Source organism: Hipposideros armiger, unplaced genomic scaffold (genome assembly GCF_001890085.2).
Source record: "Hipposideros armiger isolate ML-2016 unplaced genomic scaffold, ASM189008v1 scaffold_431, whole genome shotgun sequence".
In the NCBI taxonomy this organism is placed as follows: domain Eukaryota; kingdom Metazoa; phylum Chordata; class Mammalia; order Chiroptera; family Hipposideridae; genus Hipposideros; species Hipposideros armiger.
In genome coordinates this window covers 1,241,148-1,261,709 of record NW_017731781.1, presented here as the reverse complement: position 1 = coordinate 1,261,709, position 20,562 = coordinate 1,241,148, and the positions used below count along the sequence as shown (strand labels likewise).

Genomic DNA, 20,562 nt, shown 5'->3' with positions numbered 1-20,562 from the left:
CTCGACTCATGGCAGCCCAGCTCCAGGTTGAGCTGTTGTTCAGCATCTTAGCTGTAGAGGGCAGTGTCACTGGCCCTCCCTCATATGTGGGATCCGAACCGGGGCCCTCTGGCGTCCCAAGCCAGTTCTTAACCATCGCGCCGCTCCGCCGGGCCAGTCTGCAGTCTTCTTGATCTCTCCCTCTGCTGCTATCCTCTCCCAGACTTTCTCCCTCTCCTGTCTGTCAGCCTTCAAACCCCAAATTTCTGCTACTTCCCTCGTGCAGACAAACTCAGTGTGCTTTGCATCTTCACCTTCCCTCTTTCTGACCATGTCGCACTCAAAAAGACCCATCAAGTTTTTTCTAGACCCCACCTCAAGAAAAAAATACTTTGGGCCGGCCGAGTGGCGCGATGGTTAAGAACTGGCTTGGGACGCCAGAGGGCCCCGGTTCGGATCCCACATATGAGGGCCAGTGACACTTCCCTCCACAACTAAGATGCTGAACAAGAGCTCAACCTGGAGCTGGGCTGCCGAGAGTCGCCTGCGACGGCGTAAGCTGCAGCCCCTGTGGCAGTGGGTTGCCATGGGCTACCATGTGTAGCCAGCAGCCAACATAAGTAGCCAGCAGCCGCAGTGAGGGTCTGTCCAGAAGCCGGTGACTGATCTGCCTCGTCCGGGAAGAGCGCAATGATGGTGCCAACTTGGGCCAGTGAAGCAACGTCCTCCACAACTAGACTGAAGAACAAAACTTGTCTGTTCCCCTTCCCCCAATTCCCCAGCACTGTTCCTATCCCCCAACTCCCCAATAAAAATTAAAAAAAAAAAGAAAGATTTTTGTTAAAAAAATATAGCTAACATACAACATTATATTAGTTTCAGGGGTACACCATAGTTATTCAACATTTATATACCCAAAGGAGTGATCACCATGATAAGTCCAACAACCATCTTACACTGTACCATGCTATCACAATATTGTTGACTATATTCCCTATGCTGTCCATTACATCCCCATGACTTATTTGTTTCATATCTGGAAATTCATGTCTTATTTCTAATCCACACAAATCCCCTGTGAAGTAGTAGATGGTGTCACTCCCATATTACAGATGAGGACACTGAGGCTCAGGGAAGATTAAGTGACTTGCCTGAGTTACTATTCAACAGGGTTTTGAACGAGACCTGCTCGCTCGATTGTATGTACCTGGGAGGATTGGGTGGGAGACGAAATAAAAAGATAGAGACAAAAAGCTGGGAACAGGGGGTCCACTCAATACTGATGGCAGAGAATGGCCTTGTTTATTATTTGTATACAGCTTTTATAGCAAAAATAACTTTCCTTAGGTAGGGGGTTTTGGGACCTTGAGGGAGTAGCCCCTCCTCTCAGGGAACAATTTCCTTGGAAGCAATCTTCTCGAAGCGAGACAAAACAAAGTATAGCACGTAGAAACGATTAACAGGTTGGCCTTCCTCTCTGTAACTTTTACGGTTGTCTGTGACGTTGGCTGTTCCTTCTTCAGGGGCACAGCGGAGATGAGATCTACCCAGCAATCTTTCCACACAGCTCCCCAAGGCCTAAGAGCCTGTCAGCTTTCCAGCTGTCAGGCTTAACCCTACTGCAGCTCTGGTCTGTAACTTTTAGGCTGCTCTAAAGCTGCTCTCGAGCTGCTCACCCTAACATGGAGGCCTGTAGCTTGCCAGTTTACAGCCTCAGTGTCCCTGGCTGATCCCAGTCGGCTCCCCACAGGGTTTGACTGTGAACCAGTGCCTGCCTGATCCCTAAGTAGATGTATCTCCACACAATATGGTAGGTAACTTACCACTGCCATTCCTGGAAACCTTTCACTCGTGCCTCATTCCTTTATCTCCGTTCTCCTCAGGAACCCACTACAATGGGTTGGTGGAAGGACAATTTCTGGATCATCTTAGCTGTGGCCATGATTGTTGTCTCTATGGTCCTGGGCCTCATCCTGTACTGTATCTGTAGGCGGCTGCTTAGACAAGGTAATGGCCTTCTCACTTGGGCAGGTGGAGGGGGTAGAGGAGTGGTTACCAGTGCATTAGGGCTCCTTTAGAGCAAGAAGATTAGTTCTGCACCTGTATCGGCTGAACTTTGGATTAAGTCCGTGCATTCTGGATTTCAGTTCGAGCCCTGCTCCTACCTTGTATCCCTGGGCCTAGGTTTCCCCATGTGCAGAAGGGAGGGAGGTTAACTAATGTCCAAGAACTCTTCCAGCCCTAGGAGCTTGGGTGGAAGCAGAATCTGTTTCAACGCACACTACCACACTACGCCCCAGTGCTCTCTCTCTTCAACGTGGCTGCTGATCACAGCATCTGGTCTCTGAGACTGGAAAGAGAACACGAGTCTATGGAATGTCAAAAGCTATCATGGTACCAAACCCATCGAGTTGTATACATTAAATGTGTACAGCTTTTTTGTACGCCAATCATGTCTCAATAAAGTAGTTTAAATACAATGATCTTGGGGTGTGAAAATAGACTCAATACATAATCAAGCAGTTTGGCCACCATGATCGCCTCCTCTAATGTCATACTCCGAATTCTGGTATTATATTCACCTTGGCCAGAGGTTCCTGGCATCCTCAGATATAAATAAGCTGCTACCTGGTGATTACTACTAACTTTAGATTGTCTCCAAGTGGGTTTTCCATTTTGGCAATTCATCTCCAGAAACATTAAATCCTTGGTTTAGTGGTGTGCTTTCTGGAGATCTTATCCCTTTACATAATGACCTAAGCCTGGAGTACACCTGGGGCTGGTGAATACACTGAGAGGTTCAGCCACTTTGCCCTGAGCACCCTGAGCAGGCACCCCTGCATGATCAAGACACTGTCCTCCCGCTGCATCTGGACACAGCCTCAGAGTCCTTCTCACTCCAGTGCTGGAAAGTCAGGGCTGCACCAGAAGTGAAATCTTTTTGTGATTCTTCTCGCTCTCTTTTTAGAGGTAAGAAAATTAAGATTCAGGGAAAGGTGAGACCTTGGTTGACTCTCACAGGGGTTAGTGGCAGAGTTGGGACCAGAACTCAGGTCTGCTGGGTTCCCCCCGTTCAATGTTTTTTTTTCCTCCCCCCCCTGAAAATAAATAATTATTTTTTAATACAAAATGTATTTAAAATAGTCTGGCTCCTGTAGTACTGTATTCATTTGCCTTCTTAAAACTTTTCATTCTCAGATATGGACAAAAATATGACCCTGAATAAAAACTTTGCCTATTCTCTTTTATCTTGACCCACTCCTATTAACAAGCAGATTATAATTAAAAATAATTTTTACACCCAGCACGTCACAATTTACAAACTGCTTTTCCTATTCTTTATCTCATTTCCTCCCAACCAGACTTTTGATTATTCATTTCACCAGTATTTCTGAGAGCCAGCTACGTGCCAGGTGTAGTCCTGGGCAGTGGGAAAATAAACACAGCCCACATGGTCCTGCCTTGACTGGATTAGCAAAAGGCTCTGTAATCAGATGGCCTGGCTTCAATTCTAGCTCTACCATTTATTAGCTCTGTGTCCCTAAGTCTGTTTCTTCCTGGTGGTTCTTCTTCCAAGTATCCTGAACCTGCCTGGTTTCTGAGGATTTCTGAACTCTAAAATCACAGTTTTTGCTAATTCTTCCTAAAGGAATATGGTGTTTTGTTTTTTTCCTTAGGCAAGAAATTGAACATTTCTAAGCCCGTGAAACAAAAGCCAAGAGATGAAGAAATGATGTATGAGTAAGTGGGGGGAAATCCTTCTGCTTTTTCATTTTGAGAACTGCCTCTTCACTTCCACTCTTGTGCCTACACTTCTGGGCTAGTATGACTTAAACACCCACTTTTCCTGTGCAGCCAGTAAAATGTCATGTCTGCCAACTCTCCCCACTTCAAGAGGAGAGGTCTCAGGGCTGTAGGGGTGCAGGGCACCATCTGGCTTTCTCTGCTCCCCAAGTCCTCCTTCACCTCATCCAGTCCAATAGAGGTGGCAGGTCGGGCTCTGTGTGCAGGGCCCATCATTCAGGGTGAGGTCTACCCTTCTTACTTGAGATGGATGACAAGCGTAGTCCTCTAAAAGTAATTGTGCTGGACAAAAAAATGCCGTTCCCTTTACTTTCGTATTTTGTGATATCTTTGGGGCTCTATGATTGCTGTCCATGTTGGGAGTCCCCAAGGCCACCTTTATGCTGGATGATGCACTAGAAGGATCCACAAGACTCAGAAAAGCTATTACATCCAAGGTTATGGGTTATGATAGTGATAGGATACAGACTAAAATCAGCAAAGGAAGAAGGCGCATGGAGGGAGTCCAAGAAAGACCAGGCACAGCTTCCAGGTGTCTTTTCCTAGTGGAATCACATGGGACGGTGCTTCATTCTCAGTGCACTGCAATAGCATGTGCAAAGCACTGCCAACCACAGAAGCTCACCTGAGCCTTGATTTCTAGGGTTTTTATTGGGGATGAGTCACATAGGCACAGAGCGAAGGCATGACTACTTTAGCTACTCAGTCTCTAGTCCCCCTGGAAGCCAAACTGACACAGCCTGACCCAGGGCCCCAGGCAAACACAAGCAGACACTCTCCATCCATCACCTTGTTAGCATAAACTGGTCGGTCCAAGGCCCCAGGTACACAGACACTCTTATCAGGCAGGATAGTCTAAGAGCTTAGAGGTTATCTCCCAGGAGCTGGTCAGGGGCCAGTCCTTTCTCTGAAATGTACACACTATCTGAAACAAAACCTATGCTTTTCTAATATGACTTTTCTTCAGACTCAAGGGATCCAGCAAATAATAGGCCTCTTCCTCACCAATTCAAATGTGTCATGCAGTTAGGTAACCGAAATACTGCCTTGATTGAGAATGAAACTGGCATTGCAAGATGTGGCTCTTCTCCACAGGCAAGGGCAATTCCTAACTCAAAACCAGGTGAACTTTCCTGCACTAGCAGCCCTGGAGAGTCTCGGGTCTCCTCTGCAGGGCAGCCCTATTCTCTGACTGGCAAAGCCTGGGCAGAATATACAGTAATACCTTGGTTTGCGAGCATAATTCGTTCCAGAAACAAACTACTCATATTGCAAGACATTGCACGTTTACCCAGTTAAAATGTATTAGAAATGTTTGCTTGTCTTGCAGAACACTTGCAATGCATGCTCTCTGCAGTCAGGCCGGTTCTGTACGAGAAAGTAGGAGGAGCTGGCTTTTTCCCAAATGTAGGAGTCAGAAAAATTTCCCTCCTCTCCTAGGAGGAGCCATGGAGGGGTGGAGAGAGGCCACTGATGGAGCTTTTGCCACGTGTCCCCTTCTCCACTCACCCCAACAACCTAAAAATGTGGATGCATTCCCAGTGGGACTTAATCACATAAAGGAGGCCAAAACTTGCCTTGGAAGAATCTAGTACCAGTTTGGAAATCAGAGTACATACAGGGGGATGAGGGTCTAGGTAAGGAGGCTTGCTTGGAGTCTTTTTATTGAAACTTCTTATTGAAATAGAATATGGATACAGAAAAGTGCATGTGGTAAGAGTACAACTCAATGAATTTCCACAAACTGAACACACCCAGATAGCTGGCACCCAGATCAAGAAACAAAATTACCAGCACCTACCTCAACATCTTACATTCCCTTTCAGCCATTACACCCCAAGAATAACCACTGTCTGAAATAGGATGGGTTAGTTTTTTCTTGTTTTTATGCTTTATATAAATGGAGTTATACAGTATGGGTTTTTTTGTTTGGTTTTGGTTTTTTTGGTGTTTGACTTCTTTCGCTCAACAGTTTTTTGTGAGATTCATTGTCTGTGGTTATAGACTGTTCATTCTCATTGCTATAGAGTATTCCACTGTGGGAATATACCATGATGAATTTGTCCATTCTACTACTGAAGGGCATTTGGGTAGTGTCCAATTTGGGGCTGTTATGAATAGTGCTGCTATGAACATTCTAGTACATGTCTTTTGGTGAGCATCTGCAAGCATTTTGGTAGGGTATATTCACAGTAGTGGAACTGCTGCCACATAGTATGTATACAGTTAGCTTTAGGAGTGCATCTGTTTTGCAAATCAAAATACAGCTGGTGCTTACCTTTCGTGTTCAGCCAGCTCAGGTAAGCACAGGAAGGGGTGCTCCATGCTCTAAGTTACAGTGCTTCAACTCCCTTCCCTCAAGTCCTGCTGTTCTCTGGGCTAGAGAAAGTGGTTTCTTTAGAGTGCCAGCTATAAATGGGTGCAAGACCTAGAAAGGGAAAGCAATGCTTCCAGGTTTTAGGGACTACGATTCGAATGTTCAACCCCATCCAATTTCCTTCATGTTTTCCTTTAAATCCACTGACATTGGGCATGGTCAAAGCCAAACACGAACTCCTTCTCTTTCTTTCTCTCTAGGAATGTTCTCAATGATTCACCAGTTCAATTACCCCCTCTGCCACCCAGGGACTTGCTTTCTCAACAAGACACCTGTAAGTATATTCTGCTGATAACAGTCTCATTCAGGGTAGGATAACAGATTTAACTAAATGTTTTAGTCGGCTCAGGCTGCCCATAACAAAATACTATAGACAGGGTGGTTTAAACAACAGAAACTTATTTTCTCACAATTCTGGAGACTAGAAATCCAAGATCAAGGTGCCAGCTGATTTTGTTTCTGGTGAGGTCTGTCTTCCTGGCTTGCAGATGGCTGCCTTCCTACTGTGTCCTCACAAGGCAGGAAGGGCTCTCTGGCATCTCTTTTTATTTATTTATTTATTATTATTATTATTATTATTATTATTATTTTATTGGGGAACAGCCATGGTCATTGGTTACACATTGCTTTCATGCTACAATGGCATAGTTGACTCTTTTAGGGAGAGCGCAGCTCACAGTGGCCCATGCGGGGATCAAACTGGCAACCTTGGTGTTATCAGCACCACGCTCTCACCAACTAAGCTAACCAGTCACCCTTCTGGCATCTGTTTTTATACGGACACTAATCCTACTGGACCAGGGCTGCACGCTTATGGCCTTATTGAACCTTAATTACTTCCTCAGAGGCCCCATCTTCAAATACAGCCACACTGGGGGGTTAGGGCTTCAACACACGAATTTTGTGAGGACACAAACATTCAGTCTGTAACACTAGGATTTGCAGATGGAAGTGACCTGTTTAAAAGAGATGAATAAGTTTAAAAGGGGCAGAGTAAGTACCAATGCTCCCAATATTCAGTGTATAAATTCATATTCAAATCCCAGCTTGGAATATGGACAAAAAGGAACTTGAGGGTGTCTCCGGGCCTCTCACACGTCCCATCAGAAAAACTCTGCCTGGTTTCCTTGACTAGAACATTCTTCCTTAAGCTCTTCACATAGCTGGCCTTACCTCATCCTTCAGGTGTCAGCTCAAATGTTACCACCTCAAAGAGGCCATTCCTGGCCACCCTATCTAGAGCAATCCTGATCATTTTCTTTATGAAACTTATGGCAATTATCAAAATTATCTTATTTAGTTATTATTCATTTGTTTACTTACCTATCTCCCCCACTAAAATATAAACTCTAAGAAATAGGAAACTTTCTTATCTTGTTCACCACTGTTTATCCACCACTGAGAACAGTGCCTGGAGCTTAAATAATCAATAAAAATGTTTTGATTGATGGATAAATAATAATAATAGCTAACATTTATTGAGCGTGCACTGTGTGTCAGGCCCCATGCTGGGCACTTTACAGGCATTAGCTCACTGAATCTTCTCAACAACTCTATGAGGCAGGTACAGTATCTTCTGACAGATGGGGACACTGGGGTACAGAGAAGTTAAGTGATTTACCCGTGGTCACACAGCTAGTGACTGCTGAAGCATGAATGTGAACTCAGATCTGTCTAACTGCAAAGCTCTGCAGGAAATGAAAGGGTAGTGGTTTTTCAGGTTTTCTTAGGAAAAGATGAGATTGTGGGAGAGGCAGTTACAGTCCCCATGAAAGGTAGAGCTAAGCTGTTTTATTATCCTTCCCTTGGCCACCTTAGTCTTTTTGCTATGTACTCATTCTCCACTAATTCCACTTTCTGAAAACACCACTGTTCCCTTCCTTCTTAGTAGAAAGATTTACACATAAACAATTAGCAACAGTTCTACAAAATGGTGTAAGTCATCGTGAGGTGTGTGCCAGAAAGGAAATATGGTTTGTGTCACTTCCTTATGAGAATTAGGATCCACAGACACAACACTATTCAATTGGCTACTAGCTCTGGTCAGTTCCTGGTTTGAGTTTCTGTTTCATGGTTCCCAGGGCAGTGCAGTCAGGCAAAGGGACATCATGGGCGTCAAGGTGTCTGACCAACATTTGCCATTTACTCACTTGGGTGATCCTGAGACTGTGTCATGTCTGTGCCTGTTTACTTTGTAAAAGGGGGATCTGGCCCACCAAGAAGTGGGAAGATCACCAAAACCCATGAAAACCATGCTGAGCCACTTGGTCAAAAATATATAAACACGCAGGAACTTTGCATGTAAGAACCTATTTGTGTATTCTAGGCCCACAGGAAACCCTGAGTAAGCCGCCAGTGATGTACTCATTGGTAAATAAAGTGAGAAATATGAAGACAATTTCCATCCCGAGCTATATTGAGCCTGAATGCGACTATGACGATGTTGAAATCTCTGCAGATATGGAGAACCATCATTTTGAAACCACTGTTTCTTCTTTTTGGCAAGCTGAAGAGGGTTCACACAGCTTATTTTAAAACTATCAAGAATAATTGAACTCCTATAGATGTCCAGTCCGGGAAGCCTGTGGTAATGTTATGAAGCTCTGTAAGATAAGCGCTTCCTGAACCCGAGATAAAGAAACGTCAATCATCAAATGACTGCAGCCACACGAAAGATGTGATGCTCAACTCTGAAGACTGAGAGGAGTCAGGCCTTCTTTTTTTTTTTTTTTTCATGATATAGAAGTTTATTCATTTCCTATGGCTGCTGTAACAAAGTATCACAAACTCGGTGGCTTAAAATGCGCAAATTATCCTCTTACAATTCTGGAGGTCAAAAGTCAAAAATCAGTTTTCTGACCTAAAGTGAAGGTGTCAACAGGGCTGGTTATTTCAGGAGGCTCTTGGCGGCCTTGAGCTTCTGTTGAGCAAGTTTCCATGGGGAGGCCCACCGGGCTCCATGGCTCCCATCCGCGAGAAACCACTGTTCTCCACCTTCTTCCCCTTTTCCTTCCCTTGTTTGTGTGGTTCTAAGTGATCTTAAAGCTTGGTGCTTACTTGTGCAGATCTTCCCAGGCTCCCATCCCCAGCAGGGCCCCCACAGAGCACATGGTCTTTTTCCCACCAGCCCCTCCCACCTCCTGCATTGAGCATCTACAGGTCACTGCGTCAGCCTGGTGAGTTATTCAAGGGTGGGGAGTGCTTGTTGTTCTTGTGAAGCTCCTCACCAACACACACTTCAAACCCCAGTGCCTCTTTATTACATTGGCCAGAATTACCACAGAGATTCAAGTTTTCACCCAGGTTTTTTCCTGTGTTTCCTGGTTGCACCAAAACAATCAACAAAGGACAGAAGTTACTTTCTGGACCGAAGGACCGACGTTACATGTAGAGGTGTCATTTTGCAATGTGTGTATTGGGCTATAGGAAAAATAGTTTTCCCCAGGAAAAATCATGGGGAACAGAAAAGAAAAGGGCGATTAAATGGCAGATGCAAGATGAGAGCTCAGCGGGTTTTACTTCCCTCCTCCATCATTTTCATTACTGTTTCCTCCCCTATATAAAGTTCTATGCAAACAGCGCCTAGACGCTTCTTCCAGGTCATGGTCCCCACTGTCTGGGAGGCAGAAACTCTAGTGTGATGAGCTGCAGCTAGTAAGATGCCAAAGGGAAATGGGCTGCTGTCCTGTTAAATAAGTGTCCTAGTGTGGTCACTGAGACCCAGTCAGCTTAGTAGGCTCCTGAACCTCATCAGTTCTTTCAAGTTAACTTGAGCTTAACACGTTCTAACCAGAGCCCTAGAGCTTAACGCTTTCTAACCAGACTCACAAGATGCTGATTTCTCATCAGTCCCTGAGAAATCCAGCTAACGAGCAAGCGCTTGGGAGAGCACGATAAACAGTGGAAAGGCCTGGGAATAGCTCTTGCCTTGGATTGAGCTCCTCCTCAAGAGATGGAAAGCGTGTTCCTGCCATATCAAGCTTCCTCTCTCAATCAACGCCAGACCAGTTCTTTCTTTCTAGACTCCATGGAGACTTTTAGCTCCTTTTTTTAGGCCACTGGTTCCCTGACTATGGCCTTATGAGTGTCTAGGATTCCATGAACCAAAGAGAGGACCTCTTTTCCCAAATTATAGAAAATAAGCTAATGGATAGAAGTGTTTTCGCATGTATGCTTTCCCCTTATAAATTTTCTGTCAGTCTTCATGACAAAAGTTAAAAGCAAATACCAGATAAATGTTAACTCCTCCTTGCTTTCTGAGACTTCTCCTGGCTCTCCTGCCTGCCTGTCCTTTCTCAGCCTGGTTTGTGAGCCCCCCTCTCTCTGAAATATCTCTTTAATGTTGGTCTTCCTCTGGGTTCTCTCCCGCTCCAAACACTCATGAGTGATCTCACCAAGGCCCATGGATTCAGAGCCCCTCTATTCTGATGCCTTCCAAATCGCAGACCTTAGCTGAGCCCTCTCCTCAGTTCCAGACCAAGTGGCCTCCAGGACATCTCCATATGACCCCACCCCCACCCGCCAGGTCTCTCAAGTTCAATATAAACTGAAAGGAACTAATTACCTACCCCACGGGCTCTGCTATCTTCTTCGTTGCTGACTAGCATACTATCTAGAGTCCTTTCCAATGTTCCCCACCTCCTATTGATTGCACCTTTCAAAGAACTCTCCAATCAGTCCAGATGTCTCCATCGCCACTCCTGGGTCAGGTGTTACCAGCACTTGCCAGGAGAACTTTAATAGCCTTCCAACGGGTCTCCTACCTCTGGCGTCTCACCCTCCAATCCCCTTTCTACATGGCAGCCAGTGGTTTTCTAACATGAATGTCTGACCACTTTATTCCCTTGCTTAAAGTTCTTAACCCATTATCCTCAGAAAAAGCCCAAACTTCTTAATATGGGTTATAAGATTTGCCCGGATCTGGTCACCAGTTATCTCCTGCCAACTCTCTCCTTCCCTACCCCCTTGCAACTTCCACCGTGCCCACATTTTTGTTCTGGCCACTTAAAATGACCTTGTCTGTGGTCTCTCTTGCCCTTATGGATATGCACAGTACTCTCCCCTCTGTCTGGAACATTCTTCCCCATTTTCTGATCCCTCCCATCTCTGCTTAGATCCTTTCCTCACCACTCCTAATTTGGCTCTGGTGCCCTCTTAGATGATCTCCTCTCATAACGTCAGCATGCTGTAATTACCTGTCTACCTGTCTTTCTCCTCCACTGGACTGAGCACAGCATGAGGACAGAGACTACACAGTCTCTTTCCCCCATTGTTCCCTCTGTTCCCAACACAATGCCCAGGCACTGCAGATGCTCAATAAACTTGTTGAATAAATGATCAGTTGAATGAATGAATGAATGAATGAATGAACTGCTCTGGGATCTCACCAATCCATGTACTTGTCCCTCTGGAAACACTTCTCCCTCTGCATTATAATAGCCTGGTAAATTTTCCATTCTTCTTTCTAATCTAGAGCTCCTTTGGGGTGGAACTTGTGTGGTTCACTGCCATGTTCCAAGTCTCCAGCATATAATAATATGCTGGTACATAATAAGAATTTAATAAATATTTGTTGGATGTTGGACATTAATGGAAATTCTATCAATCAGTTTGACAAAACAATCAAGCAGTTTTTATCTGGGCGTGTGTAATTTGGTTGAGATTTTCTTCTGGGCACTTGTAATAAAGCCGCATTTTCTGCCAACAAAGTTGTTACCAGTTTGGATGATAGAATTAAATATATCAAGATTTCACAGGACCTTTTTCTGTACCCTAACCCCATAGGAAACCCCAAGTCAGCCATCAGCTACATACTCATAAAGTTAGAAATAAAAAGACAATTTCCACCCTGAGCTATGTGTAGCTTAAAGATGATTATGATGATGTCAAAATCACTACAAATATTCAAAACCATCATTTTGCAACAACTCCTGTTCTGCCACCTTAACTGTTTTGGGAACTGATGGTTCACTCATACCACAAATCAGTGGATTATAGTTTTCTTTTAAAAAGCTAGCAGTCTAGGCCGGCCGAGTGGCGTGATGATTAAGAACTGGCTTGGGATGCCAGAGGGCCCCGGTTCGGATCCCACATATGAGGGCCAGTGACACTGCCCTCTACAGCTAAGTTGCTGAACAACAGCTCAACCTGGAGCTGGGCTGCCATGAGTCGCCGGCAACGGCATAGGCTGCAGCCCCTGTGGCAGTGGGTTGCCATGGGCTACCGTGTGTAGCCAGCAGCCTGCGTGAGCGGCGAGCAGCTGCAGTGAGCAGCCATCCAAAAGCCAGCGACTGATCTGTCTTGCCTGGGAAGAGCGCAATGATGGTGCCATCTTGGGCCAGTGAAGCAACGTCCTCCACAACTAGACTGAAGACCAAAACGACAGCAACTTGTCTGTTCCCCTTCCCCCAATTCCCCAGCACTGTTCCCATCCCCACAACTCCCCAATTTTAAAAAATAAAAATAAATTTTTAAAAAAGCTAGCATTCTGATCTTTATGATACAAACAAGACTGTTTTTTAAGGAATGCCCTGGTATTATCAGCAACAAGTTTTACAAATCATGTGTATCAGTTAGTATGTTTTAGGCTGCAAGGAACAGACTATCCAACTAAAGGCAACTTAAACAATGAGGAATTTATGACCTCACAAAATAAGAAGTCTAGAGGTAAGCACTCCAAAATTCAGCCACCCTAAGCTTCAGGAATGGGCTGATGTTTCTTTGATTCTCTTAGCTTTACCCTCGTGGTGGAAGATGGCTGCCATAGCTCCCAGCATCACATCCTCACATGACAACATTCAAAGTTAGGAAAGAAAAGGGCATTTCTTCTTATGTAGCTCTTTTTGTTAGAGAGAAATATCTTTCCCAGAAGCCCCCAGCAACTTTCCCGAATGTCTCATTGCCCTGGATTAATTCACATGCCCAGGTATTGAAAAGGCTGGGGAGTGAACATTGCACATTTTCAGCCTTTCTGGATTTCATCAAGGAAAAAGGAGAGAACAGCTGCTGGATAGGCAACCTGCCACCTTTCTGGGTCAATTCCCTTTCACAAATTCGTTGCTTTTTTTCAATTACAGTCTCAGAATTGTTGGGTAAGTTCAGGGTAAGATTCTACCATTTACCCTTCTCACAGCATTTTGGCCAATAAGAATAGACAAAGGACTGTCAGCCAGATGAGGATAATAACAATAACAGCAATAGCAACAATAACAGGAGCCCATAGTGACTGAGTATTTCCTCTGTGTCAGATTCTAAGGGCTTCACTGTACAATGTAACCATGACCTTCAACAGTCAGGACTCGTGGGATGTAATCACAGAGGAGATTCATCCTCCTTCCACTTCCTTACCCTTGCTATTCCTTGAAACCCACTCTGATGGGCTAATTCTTTCCTGATGAAATATCAGGCAGGTGCCATTGGCTTTTCTAGTTGCTCTTAGATAGTAAAATGTCCTCCAGGTATGTTTTATACAGAGGCATACATCTGTCAAATGCACACTTAAGATTCCTGCCTTTCAACCTAAGTAAATTTTACCTCAAAAGAAAAAAAAACTGTAAACAAATATTGAAGTCTGGTTAATGATATGCATCTAGGGAGAAGTATACTGATGTCTGCAATTTACCTTGAAATGCACCCAAAGACAAGAGGGTAATAGAGTCTGCACTTTCAGGCCTGAGATTAAAATAAAAACAAGAGAGATTCCTTGTTCTCACCCTGTGTGCAGGTGGGCCTGGGTCTGCAGGGCAGCTCCACCCCATTGCTTACCCACTTCCTGAGAAGAAAAAATGGAGGAGTACCTGCACATGTGTCAAAGAGAGGGGCTGGAACCTGTTCTCCCTTTTGAGGCGAAATAACTCCATTCATATTCTCAGCAAATTTCTTAGCTTCAACTCAGTCAAGTACGTCCCACCCCTTTCTCTCCTCCTCCTCTATGGAACTTGAGAGAAAGAGGATAAGACTCCCTCCTGACTATGGATGACCTTCTCCTGACCTTGCTCTGTGGTCCTCTCCAGAGTTACTGAGGGGCAGCAGTTAGAGCAGTGACCTGGGGTCTGCACAGCTCTGCCTCCATGGTGGAAGCTCTTCACATCCTCAATATTGATTCCACTCTTTCCAGCAAAAGCCCCAGATTTTCCTATTGGATCCACTTCTTTCTCTTCTCTCAGTCAGTGCCATTTTTATAGAGCCTCACCCCAACTCAGGAGGACAGCATGTGAAACAGACTGGCCAGTCGGAGATTCTCATGCCACTGGCCACACTGACTGATTGGTTGATGCTTTGAGTACCAGGGCAAGTGTTCTTTTCCACTGGATTTGAAGCTGAGGGGATATATGTTCTCTCATCCCCTCGGTGGAGCACACCGAGCTGGGCTAAGAAGAGAGTCCAGATTCTAATGCCATTGTTTGAGCTACTGTCTGCAGTCATGCTTGCTGTAGGCTTAACCTCTGAGTTTTTTAGTTACATGAGCCAATATTCTTTAAAAGTTTCAACTCGCCCCTTAAAGCCCATCCCCACTATCACTGCCTAATTTTGGTCTTGTCATCTTTCCTGTGGCTTAATGCAAAAGCTTCTTGACTGTTTTCTCCTCCTCCAATCTATCTTTCACTTGCTGTCAGAGTGAGCTTTCTTTTTCTTTTTTTAAAGATTTTATTGGGGAGTTGGGGGAGGGGAACAGCACTGGGGAACCGGGGGAAGGGGAACAGACAAGTTGTTGTCTTTTTTTGTTCTTCAGTCTAGTTGTGGAGAACGTTGCTTCACTGGCCCATGTTGGTATTATCATTGTGCTCTTCCCAAGTGAGGCAGATCTGTCGCCGGCCTCTGCACGGCCGCTCACGGCGGCTCTTGGAAGCTCACGCTGGCTGCCAGCCACACACAGTAGCTTATGGCAGCCCACTGCAGCCGGGGCTGCAGCCTACACTGTCGCCAGTGACTCACGGCAGCCCAGCTCCAGGTCGAGCTGTAGTTCACCATCTTAGCTGTAGAGGGCAGTGTCACTGGCTCTCATGTGGGATCCGAAACGGGGCCCTGCTGCTCAGAGCTGGCGTCCCAAGCCAGCTCTTAACCAACGCGCCACTCGGCCGGCCCCAGAGTGAGCATTCTAAAACACAAATCTGATTAGGTCATAGCCCTGCTTAAAATCCTTCAGTGGCTCCCTGGTGTCTACAGGGATTAAATCCACACTCCCTAGCACACTCTGCAAGACCCTGATAACCTGGTCCCCCCTGGGCTCATTCCCACCACACACTCTGACCATGGAAAGCCACTTGCAGCTCCCGCGAAGCATCAGGATGGTGCTAAGGCTTTGTATGTTCTCTTCTTTCTGCTGGAAACACCCTTTTCCTCCTTCTCTACCTGATAAACTGTGGTTCACCCCTTAGCACCCAGCCGGAGCATCACTTCCTCAGAGAGGTCTTTCCACACTGGGTCAGGCACACCCTTCCTCAGCATTTCTCTTGCACTTATCACAATGCATAATTATCCCCATCTTGTGCATATACGTTTCTCCTTTCCATTAGATACTGCTCCTAAGGATTAGGATCGTATCTTAGGGTTACTCTACATTCAAATAAAGTCAGTAATCCAAAAGGCCAAAACCAGCAATTTTGGTTTATCTTCACCTTGAAAGGATCCACTATCTAGAACTCCACGTTTAAACATATTCACACCTGGATTAACAACTTGAGTGACCATGATCTGCTGGGAGTCTTGTAATTAACATAAATAACTTCTCTACCAAAGACTCTGTTCCCTCAGCCCCACCAGGAGCTGACAGATGAAAAACTATTGCCACTTGTTCTAGTGATGCATGTTGCATCAGAAGTATTATTACTGCTCAGATATGTGCCCTGAATTGTGATGTGCTTCAGTTTCTAACCTATCCCATCCATTTCCCTGAGTGCACACATGTGTACTCTGTCGTGGCCTAGTGGTAGCATGAAATCTCACCTAGATTTACACTTGATTGTGGAAAGCCCTCCACCATAAATAACAGGTAACAACTGACTGTGGCCACATTTCATTTTACTAGAACAGAGTGTGCAAATCACTACATGCAAAACCATTTTAAAAAAACAGCCAATTAGCATCATCACACCTTGGCCCTTCAACTGTAAAACTCGGTTTTTTATATTTACCCACATTTTATTTCCAAAATTTAGTGCAGTTAAAATTTTAGATCAGCTATACTTGAACAATTTAAATATTCTACAATCACATAACAACACTAAATAACCTTGGTCACTTGGTGACCTATAAACTAACAGCCTTTGAATTTATTTTAACGCTAGATGTCTTAGCATTGTTTTTTTACAAATTGGGTGTCAGTGGAACATGGCTTAGGTTTTAACAAAAATTGCAGAAGGTATTATTTAAGAACAATGAAATTCCCCTGATGGAAAAAAAAAAGTTCATTTGCATAACTTGTACATTTCTACCTCCCACGAGGCACCAAACAAAAATAAATTTTCCGATACATTTAATGTTGACACGCTACAACACTATTTTCCGTGACCAAGAAAAACTTCCTCTGAATACATGAAAAATAAATATTACCCTGCATTTCTCACTACTGTTTAGAAAAGACACTGAATCAATATTTCATAGATCAAATCTGTTGTAGCACTGGACTGCTTTAATAATAATTGCACAATTCTGTAAAATTTGAGATTTGCCTAAAAAAAAAAACACCCCAACTGTATACAGGTTTTTTAAAGGGCTGCTTTAGCCACTTTGGAGAGCAATTTGGCAACATCTAGTAAAACTGAAAATGTGCATACTCTATATGATCCAGCAACTACTTCAGGATACATACCCTAGACCAGCGGCTTTTTAACTTTTTGGTACCAGGCCTCCATTACATTCCTAAAAGTGACTGAGGACACCAAAGAGATTTTGTTTATACAGAAGATATCTGTTGATATTAACATTATTGGAAATTAAAACAGAAAGATTAAAAATATTTATTAGTTCATTTAAAATAATAAATCATCACATTAATATAAATAACATTTTTTAAATAATTTTAAAATTTTTTAAACATTTTAAAAATAATTCTGTTTTCCCAAGCAAAAAATTAGTAAGAGTGACATTGTGTTAGATTTTTGTGACTCTCTTTAATGTCTGACTCAATAGCAGCTATCCAGGTTCTCATATCTGCTTCTGCAGTCCATCTGTTGCAATGTCAACATCATGTAGCCTCTGGAAAGCTCCAGTGTACAGTCATGAGAGAGTAAGCATGAAAAAGGAATGAATAATATCTCAGTATTGTTATGAAAATAGTTTTGATCTCATGGCCCAAGCCACACTTTGAGAACCACTGCCCTAAGGAGCCTCAAGCATATGTATAAAGATCATATGTAGTTCTTTATAGTACTGTTTGTTACAATGAGAAAGTGGAACCAACATCAATCTCATAGTCCATCTATAGGAGACTTCAAGACCTAGCGGGCTGCACTGTTGCTGCTTTGCTGACCACACATTTCCCGTTCTTAGTACATGCTGGCACATGGTTGGTGCTCAGTACATATTTGTGGAAAGAGGGAAGGAAGGGAGAGAGGCAGCGAGGGAGGAAATATTGTTCTGCAACTTGCTTTAAAATTTAACTCTCTTTCATGGACATCTTTTCACAGATGTAGATTTTTAGTTCCGGAGTGATAAACGTCACAGGAAGGAATTCCAGGCCGTACCAAAATATTAATACAAGCAAACAAAGCCAAACAAGCCGAAGATTTATTAAAGAAAGAAAACAGTCTAGTACACTCTCAAGATGGCATGAGAGTGGGCAGGCCCGGAAAAAGGCAACTGCACCAAAGAACAAAGAAACAGGATTATACTTGAATGAGGGCACGAAATATTCAGGGGTGGGGGGGGGGGGGGGGGGGGGGGGGGGAGGGCAACTACAATGAAGAACAAAGAAACTCAGGATTATATTTGAATGATATTCAGGGGTGGTGTCGCAGGCATTCCTAGGGCGGGTCCTTGCTGTTGGTGACCACTCCTTCCCGCTGGGAGGTGGGGATTCCCTTGTAGGAACTGTCATGGTGACATGGAGTGGGGGTGGGGGAGCGGGATAAGGATTTTTCCCTGCCTGCAATGATCATAGTGTTATAATTACTACAATTTGATATAACTGCACCTTTTCTTAGGAATGATCTCATCTCCCCTTTTCTTTGTTTCCCTTCACATCTTCCTTTCCTTCCTGCTATCTCCCTGCACCCCTGTCCTTTCTGCCTATAGTAACATTCCCCCCTCAAGAAATCTTGGCCCTTATAACCTTACAAGGGAATTGGGATGAAGGTCCGTCTTCTGTAGCTGCTTTCTGCTGGATAGGGGCGTAGTCCCTACCTGTGAGCACCAGAGTTTCTTGCTATTCTATAATAGTGGGGAGAGAGCTATGGAGGAATTAGAGAGTTGGGGAAGGGGTGGCAGTGAGGGAGTGAAAAGACAGGGCCACCTGCTCTCGCGGCTGCTGGCATGGCTTGTCATCCTCAGGAAGTCTTGGCAGATGATCATCTGGAGATGAAACTGCTGTATCCTAGAAGATACAAAGTTGACAAGGAGATTTAGAGAAAAAAAAGACAAGGGCTAAAGATTAGCAGCCTGAGAAGAATCAACAATAAAGTTATTTTCTCATTCTTCCTGGAGGAACGTGGGGAAGAGGAGAGCCAAAAGGTCTAAAATCATGGTGATGACTGGCTATTGGTTATGAAAGAAATAGCTTTCAATGGGGATCCCAGGTGGGTCACATGTAAAGTGGGAAAACCCAGAGCTAAACAAAGGCTTAAGAGAAAGATAAAAATGAGCAAACCCAGGAGTCTGGAGTTAGTCATCATTACTTATCAGTCTTGAGAGATTGACTTGTTCGTCTGAAGAGGAGCATAAGGTTTTCTATTGGCTCACAGGAATAGGAGTAACAGTCTTCCTCTCTGGGGAAGTCCTGTGGAGACTTGAATGAAACAGGTTTGAGCTGAGAGAGGTGGACCCAGCTACTGGCTCCTAGCTTGACAGCAGTTGGAGTGCTCAGGGGAACTGTAGGAGGCCCCTTCCATTTAGGAGTTAACTGGTCTGCTGGGGACCCCTCTTTCCAGGCTTTTAAAAATACTTGGTCCCCTAGTTTTATGCGGCTATGATGTGCAGAGGGGTCAGCCCCCATATTCCCTAAGTGCCTGTTGAACCTCTCCCAGATAACAGGATTGAAGTCAGAGTCTACAAGCAGATCAGGCGTAAGAAGAGGCCTCCCATAGGGCATTTCATAATGGCTAAATTTACGGGCTCTTTGGGAGCAGCTGGACAACAAAGTAAAGCAATGGGCAGTAACTGCGGCCAGGGCTCGGCGGTCTCCTGACGAAGCTTTCCCAGAGTCCTTGTCAAAGTCTGATTGGCTCGTTCTACATTTTCAGACGATTGAGGTCTCCAGGAAGAATGGAGTTTACAAGTTATCCCCAGGGCAGATGCCCTTACTGACAAAGGAAGGTCCATTGTCACTCTGGGGTGATCTGGGGAGTCCAAATCTTGGAATTGTTATCAGAGATTGGGTCCTTTATCATCACAGGAAGGCATTCCAGGATGTACGAACAATGCCATGCGAACAAAGGCAAGCAGGCAGAAGATTTATTAAAATAAAGAGAATATAGGGCCAGGGGGCCGGCCGAGTGGCGCATTGGTTAAGAGCTGGCTTGGGAGCCAGAGAGCCCCAGTTCGGATCTCACATGTGAGGGCCAGTGACACTGCCCTCTACAGCTAAGATGGTGAACAACAGCTCGACCTGGAGCTGGGCTGCTGTGAGTCGCCAGCGACGGCTGCAGCCCCTGCTGCAGTGGGTTGCCATGGGCTACGGTGTGTAGCCAGCAGCCGGCGTGAGCGGCCGTCCAGAGGCCGGCGACCGATCTGCCTCACCCAGGAGGAGCACAATGATAATACCAACATGGGCCAGTGAAGCAACATCCTCCACAACTAGACTGAACAACAAAAGGACAGCAACTTGTCTGTTCCCCTTCCCCGGATTCCGCAGAGCTATTCCCCTCCCCCAATTCCCCAATAAAATCTTAAAAAAGAAAATATATTCCCAAAACACAGGGGTTGACAGGCCCAGGAGGAGAGCTACTGCACGCGCAAAGAAAATTTAGGATTATATTTGAATAAGGGCAAGAAATATTCAGGGGTGGCGTCACAGGCGTTTCCAGGGCATGTCTTTGCTGACCACTCCTTCCCTTCCTGAGAAGCGATTTCCTTGTAGGGATTGTCATGGCAACACAGGGGGGTGGAGATTTTTCCCTGCCCGCAATACTAAGTGTTATAATGCATTACAATTAGCTGTAGCTGCACCTTTCTTAGGAATTTTCTCATCTTTTTTTTGTTTCCCCCCTATCTTCCTTCCTTTCCTCTCCTCTATCTCCCCGCCATCC

At 44.7% G+C, this 20,562-nt stretch overlaps 1 protein-coding gene across 6 annotated transcripts in view; it reads left to right on the top strand.

The window, feature by feature from the left end:
* SCIMP (SLP adaptor and CSK interacting membrane protein) overlaps positions 1-12,204 on the top strand; it is a 22,112-nt gene extending 9,908 nt beyond the window's left edge. For all 6 annotated transcript variants that reach the window (XM_019664945.1, XM_019664943.1, XM_019664940.1 and 3 more), the window contains 4 exons: positions 1,863-1,986; positions 3,657-3,720; positions 6,361-6,434; positions 8,487-12,204. In XM_019664945.1, coding sequence (XP_019520490.1) covers positions 1,875-1,986; positions 3,657-3,720; positions 6,361-6,434; positions 8,487-8,695 — 459 coding nt within the window. In that variant the 5' untranslated portion in view covers positions 1,863-1,874 and the 3' untranslated portion in view covers positions 8,696-12,204. The remainder of the gene's footprint in view (positions 1-1,862; positions 1,987-3,656; positions 3,721-6,360; positions 6,435-8,486) is intronic.
* Positions 12,205-20,562: the final 8,358 nt, after the last annotated feature.